Below are 8,075 nucleotides of genomic sequence, written 5' to 3' on the forward strand. Positions count from 1 at the left end.
AAAGTTTTTTGTTTAATTAGCTAAGGAACATGATGTAAACAACTGAATCATTATATCTCATTTGGTTGTGTTGTAATAAACATTTAAAACCAGACAAGGACTTCATGAACACCCTGTACAGTACTGTATTATCTTTTATGTTAATGATTCTGTACCAACAACAATTAACTATAATTTTTGGCTGGAAACAGACTAACTGAGGTTAAGAAGGTACAGTACAGGTAATCGGTCTAAAATTATAGTTTGACGTGAAGTGGAAATAATTTTTATAGGTATACAGTGCAGGTATTAATATTATCACTTTTCTTAAAAATCACAAAATTCTGATCAAAGTCAAAGGGTTAATACACAGACTTATGACTAGCCTTAAATTATCTAAGAATGGAAGATGATCAATGACACAACACTTGAATAAATTGTCTTATCAGCAACCATTATCCCTCTTCCATGCAGCAAGCCACAGCATTATTCTCTCCAAGTTGTTCTCCATGTCTTCGATAGTATTGGAAGGAAGTTCATGCACTAACTGTTCAGCATAACTGTCCTGGGCTTCATCTCTCAAAACGTTCATGATCTCACACGTCACGTTATCCTCTAGTTTCTTCCCCTGGTAACCTCTGAAAAATAGAGCCAACATCAAATGGAGAGCAAATATTAATGATTACCAGCACAAATATAAGTCAAATTTGCATATGTTTCAGGGGTGATATGATTATAATGTGTACTATATCTGTTTTTGAAAGTGAATCAACTAAAATATCTGAAGAATTTAATAATTGGCTCAGGTACCAGTTAGGCTACACTGTGTACTTTTTCCAATGTAATGTACTATAGGGGATTGTTCCTGAAATTTCTTAATCCCCTTTTCAAGAAGTCTGAACACAGGCAGTGCAGGGCTACTTATTTTGAAGTTTTATATTATCAGACATAGTTGATCTGTTAATGTACTTGGCTGTACTAATCACCCTTCCTTCCTCAACACACTGTCTCCCTCAAAAGAAGCTAACCTGGTACATTGGCTGCTCTCAGGTTTTATCAGAGCAGAGTCTGACCTAATCAGTACCAGGCATACTGTCTGTCAAATTCAATACAGTTCCAACTGACAAAGCCATTAATCCCTTACAGTCAAAGGATGTGCCTTGTACAACCTAGAACACCAAGCAGTGCACCAGAGGATGTACAGATACCTGATACAATACATCCTGTGAAATAGTGCTCTGTCACTGGTGAAACATCCAACTAGTCTTATTACTACTCATATATTTTTGTGTGTGCTGGGGAGAGTATTGAGGTGGTGGGAAGGGTGATTAGTGTTGTGGTGAGAGAGATGAGTATTGGGGCAATGTAGGGGTGATTATGGTGGAGTAATTATCGTATATACTCGAGTACAGTTCGAGTTTTCATGATCAAATTATTATGCAAAAAGTAGAGGGTCAAACAATGTACGCATAGTATTTTTGGGGAGGTTATAATTCATGCATTTCCGTGGGTCATTTGTAGCGAATGATAGCTACCCGGCACATGCTCATGGTAAGCTAACCTTACCAGTAAGCTTGCCTATCATACACCTAGAATCATTCTTTATGTTGCTACATGAAGAATAGAACCTCATTCACTGTATATGCCACTTTAAATCTAAAAACACCTTATACAAATGAAGACCGCGGACGATTTTTTCATGTGATACCAATGCCCAACTTCAGATTTGATACGATGCTCCTAGTAAGTCCAATATTTCAACTTTATCTTCAAAACTTCTCATTGTACTGTATGCACTTTTTCTTTCTCTCTCTCTCACCACCACAAGAACTGCCACTAATTTTTCTCTAGGGGTGACCAATGTGGTAAAATTCACCAGTAGAGAAAAACTTTACCAGTGCGAACGGCTGAGAGATGTTCATGAAACCATTGTGAGAGAGAAGACACCAGAGTTAGTGAACTATATTACTGTTATTTTTCAACTCATAATTTTGTGTAGATATATGTAATTTTCTTCAAATTTTCTTACTCTGTTGCGCACACACACAATCTTTCATAAAAAATTTGCAAAAAAAAAAAAAATAATAATTATCATAAAGTAAAAAACATGAAGGCAATAAACATTTCTTCGTGTGCTGGAGTTACTACACAGAGCCGGGGGAGGAGAAGTGGCGTGGGGTCTCGGTTTCTCCTTGACATCAACCCCTTTATGGAGGGGTCCGATGAACACCACGACTCCTGGTGTCTCAGTAGGGTTGTTAACGTTGTGTCCCATTGTTAAACACCAGATCATAGATACTTTTTGGAGCACATGTACAGTATATGCTATAACCTTCATTGACTTCAATCCTCAATACAGTATATGACAAAGTTAATAATCATCTATGAAAAAAAACAAAGTACAGTACTGTACAACACATAATAACACTTACCCCATCCAGAAGAGCAAACACACACAGCCCATGAACTTACCTCACTCTGGTAATAAAAATGGAAAGGTAAAAGACTTTTAAACATACCTGGCAGCAAGTCTGTCATACAATATGGTGTTGTTTGTCCTCAGTACAAAGACAATATCAAAAAATCTTTCTGGGAAGAATTCACATCCATGGTAATCAATTATCTTGCCTCCTTCTTCAATCATGTCCTCCAGTTCATCTAAAACCTAAAAGAAGGATTTCAAATTAATCAAACTATTCTGCTTCAGTACAGTACCTCTTAAGATACAGGCAATGCACAAATTAGCTTCAACAGCTTTGAATATCAATTAAGACAGTATTTAAAGTTCTTTATCAAGATTCATGTCCTATTGTGTAGTGTTAATTAAGATTCTCCATATTTTGTGATGCTGCATCACTGCCTTACTCATACTGTTGACAACCCAAAATACATCATTGCCACAATATGTTTATATTCTACAAAAAGTTTCCAGGATGGGAAATGACCCTACAACTGGCTTTAATTACTGAAGATAAATTATGATTTGCACCAGGAAATTTCAACTGAGGCTGTTACTGATGTATGTTGATAATAATGTGATGAGTTAACAAAAGTTGTCTGAGGACACTGAAGCTTGCCTGCGGGTATATTTGCTTCACTGCTTTATTTCAACAGATGATTAGTTGTCATCAGTCAATAATTACCATAAAATATGGTGACTAACTGGTTGCATTACTGTAGAGCCATGGTAGATATAACACTTAACATGACCTTCAATTCCTATCAAGTAGCTCAGTGACCCAAGCTAATGAGGAGTGACTAGGTTTCATTAAATCACCATAGCCACGACGAGTGGAAAATGTTAAGAAGTGGCCTATTTCTCAAAGGTGTTATACGAAGATAATTACAGTATGTTGTGGAGTTTAGAAATGAAAAATTAAAATTAAGTTGTCAGTTCAGAAAACAAATTGAAGCAGCTGTTAGGAAAATGATAAATAAGGCTTGTGGGATTGATCGGCTTCCAGCAGAATTTCTAAAACAATGGGAGAGAAATGGGATCATTTGTCTGATTGAGATATAACACTACAGTAATCCTGTGTTTTTCCTTTTTTTATCGCGGTTTTAACCATTCCCGGTTTTTTTACTCAAAATTCTATATACAGCTCCTCCCCGACTTACGACCTACTCGACTTACGACCTGCCTCAGTCGTACTAAAATTTGGTCAAATTACGTATTTTCGAATCCCAAAGTCAGTACACAGACAAAGTTTTCGTTTGTAATTCACTTTAAAATGGCTGGCAAGCTTAAAAGAGTGTGTTTTGTGGTGCTGAGAAGAAAAAGAGACGCCTATTTTAGATTTGCTATGCATTATTTAAGCATTTCCGACTTATGACCTGGATTTGGGTCCCTAACCCCATCGTAAGTCGGGGAGGAGCTGTATATAAAACATCCTTTAAAAACAAAAAATTAAATTTCGCGCCATTTTCAATATTCCCTTTTGCGGAGCGGCAAACAGACGCCACCCTTTCCCGCCTCGGACACCCGCTCCTCCGAGAAGCCTCTGTCCACAGGTGCCTACCGTGCTGTGAACGTGATTTCCTCTTCTGTTTGTCCTCCCACATACATTCACACATGGCTCCGGGACGTAAGCCAGCCTCATCAAAGGCAAATATTATTAGCAAAGACTCTAAAGTGACCAAGTGACCAAGAATAGTGAGTCCTATTAATAAACTCCTTTTGTCACAGGAAGCTTTAACTAATTCATGAACTGGTCATAGGTGCCATTACCAAGGGTCAATTACATAATCACACAAACTTGGTGCAGGAAGTACTGTATTGTATAATAAATCATTTGGTTTAGGCAAAGTAAGAAAATAAGATTTCTGGTGCAATTCACAGTTCCTGCATTCATCTTAACCAACACATTTTATTTCTATCACAATCTATTTTTTTGTTCTTGTGCATCTTGTCTGTTTTACCTGCAACTTTTCTCTCATTCATTAGAAAGCCAACTGAAGCATTTCTAAAACGGATGGTACAAAAGTTGATCAATGCAGTACTGTATTACCCATTATGTAGTCAATCAAATAACTGCTTATCAACAAACTGACACAAAAAAAGTGTAATAATCTAAATAGAAAAAAAATATGGTTGTTAGCGCTTCTTCAAAGAACCTGAGAATCACTTACTTTGTCATCGTCAAGAATAGGACAATCTCTTTCATCATCATAGCCATCAAAAAAGTTATTATCCTTGGCCAGGTCTCCTACACTGATCCACTCTAGCCCAGTACGCTCGGCCAGTTGTTGTCCCAGCGTTGATTTGCCAACTCCTGGTGTTCCTGAAAGAAGTTCCATCCACTCTTATAACGTCTCACTCTTTATGTACCCTTGGGATTGATAGTGTGGCAAACTTACAAATTTTGCGAGTTAATAAGTAACTTATGACATGGGTGCAATGGACCTTGGGACCATGACCCCCCAAAATATTGGCTATGTACAGTAACTTATGAATGGACTCAGAAAGTTAGAAGACAAACTTAAACTGGGGTTGACATTGCCAGAGAGATGCACTAGGACCTGGAAATACTGTACAAGCGTAGAAGCCTTTTCATCCAGAATGTACAGTATACCGTTAGGTTCCAGTCAATGTATGAAATTAGGCAATCAGTAAAATACTGTACCTGTGAAAAGGTTGTGCTTCATGTGGTGTACAGGCCAATTTGGTTATTTTAGGATAGGTTAGGTCAGATTAGGTCAGGTTAGTGGGAAGTTTAATGTAAATTTTGTAGCTGTCAGTGGAATAACTTAACCGGACCTTTACATCACATAAAACAGAACCATTCTACAAGTATTTTACAAAGTGATTGATTTCATACATTGACTGTAGCATAAATATATTACTGGTAAAACAATAAAAAAATACCTGTAAGGTGTGATGGTAAAATATTGTTTGTTTGTTTTAAATTATTTGTTCATTTAATTATGTTTACAAGTACAGAAGAATAGAGAGTACAGTATCTCCATAATGGGGATAATGTAGTGACGAACTCAAAAGAATTACCAATCATATCAACTTACCCAAGCGTACGGGGTCCACTCTTTGCTGAATAAAATCATCTGCCGTTAGCCAAATAAAACAGTCCAAGTTGCGGAATCAAGAACAATACTTGGCTTCAAAATAGACCTTGACAAAATTATCAAGAACATTGGAGGGATCCTCCACAAGCCAGGCCACTGGTCTCCTTCCCTCAACATGGTCACCTCTACTGGGTGACCATTAGGTAGGGCAAGTAAGGTCAAATATTAAAAGTAGTGTTCCTGTCTTGAAGGGATTAAAAACAATTACTTCTTACAATGCGCACTAGTTTGTCTTCTGGGCGGTAATGAGGCCGCGCTTAGCTGAGGCGCTTCTACCGCTCCCGGGGCAGTATGTTTACAGCATGTCGTGTGAAGGTTGTCGCCGGTCTTACATGTACGTAATTTGCGAATTTAGGGATAAAGACAATGAGACCCTTCAATTGTTCAAAGACCACGGCATTGTTCCTTTAAATAGAGACTGTCCACACTGCAGGAGTCCCTGTGCTTTCATACCAGAAAGAAATTTGTTCATCACTTCCTCAACGCCGTGGCTCGACTTTTCCCGCCATAAAAATAAATTACTCCACAGCAAAGGATGCATAGACAGGGAAGTTAGGTAAGGTTAGGTAGGTTTGTTTGGGTATTAACGCATTTCCGCACCCAATATTTCTACCCCTAATCTATTATCATATTCGAATAAGACGTCTATTTATAAGATAATTTTCATCTATTACATTACCATTGCAAATGTATAATAACGGAGATAGCGTATCAAATTTTTCTCTATTTTCTTCCATTAATCTTCTGCCATTATCACCTACCTCACCTCCCACACTGCGTGACTCCTTCACAAATCATCACGCGCATGTGTTTCCGTACACATCATGCGCATGCATTTCCGTACACATCACGCGGCCAATTAAAAGCGTTTTTGGGGGGAGCAACCAATTAAAATGATTTGTGGTTTAATTTGCAGTATTTTTGGCCCAATCAAATTCGATTTTTATTTTGGGTCTCATATTACGAAATTCTAATTCATTTCCGACCAAGGAAGTCTACGATGGGTGTCACTTCAATTATATGGAGCCGAAACTATAGCATTCGATCTTATGGTGTTCTCCCAACCTCAGTAAAGTGTCCTAAGTGCAAGAATGAATGTAAATATCGTGGCATTGTGGTAACTCGAACGAGAACCAGGCCATTAAGGTAAGAAATGTGATTCCATCATATGGTGAGAGTCAGTTAGGTTAGGTTAGGTCAGATTTATGTTTATCTAGCGGGTTTTTTTGTGTATTTTGTATTTGCTTAGCCATTATTTTTGTAAGAAAACGCCACACCAAAAAAAAAGAAAAAAAGAGGCCAATTTCCGACAGAAATGAAGGTCATAACCGATCTAAACACACATAAATACACTAGAAAAACATATTTTTTACTTTCTAACAGAGCTGTGTGCACTTATGCAAATTTACCTTTGTTTGATTAGGTCTGTTCTTCATACCCACAAATGTTAAGTTAAGTTTATTTTAAAAATATCAATATTTTAACACATTTGCACAAACTACAACAGTGTCCACTATAAAATAACAGTGAAAATCCGGCGTTTTTATAATAGTTTTCAATCAATTTCACCCGCGGGTTAGTCCTATATAATTACCATAGGTTCTTATGTACTCTATTGACCATATTATTTGAGGTGTGGGAGGTTCTGAAGCTGAGGGCCAAGTCATTGGTTACACTCACCTCCAAAGGAAAACCATCACTATGTGGCCTACATCCCTATAACAAAACATTGCCTAAATATCCTCCAACAACAAGAGAAAGTATTTAATAGTCCTAGTATAAAAATTAGCTCAAATTAGTGGTGACAGCTTTGTTAGTGTAAACAATTACCTAACATACACCATACAGTAACTATGTCTAGATACTAAGTTATTGTACAGTATCAGGACCAGGTCTATAGCCTCTTCCTACTCTTATATAAAATTACATAACAACCTCACCTGTTAGAAGTATATTAGGACCAGACTTCATAGTGTAAAAGAGAATAGAAACGCCTGTGATTGTTAAAAATGGTCTTTAAATTGACGACGCAGAGACACGTGAACCTCGACTGGCACCTTAACTCCTTGGTACAACCCGAGGCCGAGGGCGAGCTGCTGACGTCTGAAGCTCACTAATAACGAACCCTAGTCCATAGACCTGCACCAACCCTAGTCCATAGTGACATAGAGTGATATTAGGGACGTTTGACATACTAGTTTACATTAATTTAGCATGTGTAGGTATACAGTGTACATGGGTAGTGCAGGAACGCGTACAGTACTTAAATCGTGGAAAACAAAGCTGTTTCCAAGCCGTATAGCCTGATTTGTCTTTATTTCACATTTTTATATACTATATATATATATATAATTTATGACCAATATTATCGAAAACAAACACTAAAATTTACTTGGAAACGAAGGTATGGGTCGCCTTTTTTACCAGACTCCCCGAACCCTCAATCACTGGTCGCTACATCTGCTATATACTCGTAAGATCTATATTACTTTTTACTTTTATCTTTATCTTCTTCA

General features: G+C 37.4%; 1 protein-coding gene across 1 annotated transcript; it reads right to left on the reverse strand.

Moving 5' to 3' along the window:
• Positions 1–249: 249 nt before the first annotated feature.
• LOC121855813 (adenylate kinase isoenzyme 6-like) lies at positions 250–7,771 on the reverse strand. Its single transcript, XM_042350926.1, has 4 exons — positions 7,500–7,771; positions 4,609–4,760; positions 2,499–2,644; positions 250–617 (listed from the first exon to the last, which is right to left on the reverse strand). The coding sequence occupies exons 1-4, from the start codon at positions 7,528–7,530 to the stop codon at positions 425–427; spliced, it is 522 nt and encodes a 173-aa protein (XP_042206860.1). The 5' UTR covers positions 7,531–7,771; the 3' UTR covers positions 250–424.
• Positions 7,772–8,075: the final 304 nt, after the last annotated feature.

Source organism: Homarus americanus, unplaced genomic scaffold (assembly GCF_018991925.1).
Source record: "Homarus americanus isolate GMGI-L3 unplaced genomic scaffold, GMGI_Hamer_2.0 scaffold14072, whole genome shotgun sequence".
In the NCBI taxonomy this organism is placed as follows: Eukaryota; Metazoa; Arthropoda; class Malacostraca; order Decapoda; family Nephropidae; genus Homarus; species Homarus americanus.

Bases quoted from the DNA above. Each gene is read 5' to 3' on its own strand.
- LOC121855813 (XM_042350926.1), bottom strand. From the start codon at position 7,530: ATGAAGTCTGGTCCTAATATACTTCTAACAG. The intron at 4,761-7,499 runs GTGAGGTTGTTA...AACTTCTTTCAG, and splicing joins TCCTAATATACTTCTAACAG to GAACACCAGGAGTTGGCAAA. The intron at 618-2,498 runs GTATGTTTAAAA...TCTATTTTTCAG, and splicing joins TATGACAGACTTGCTGCCAG to AGGTTACCAGGGGAAGAAAC.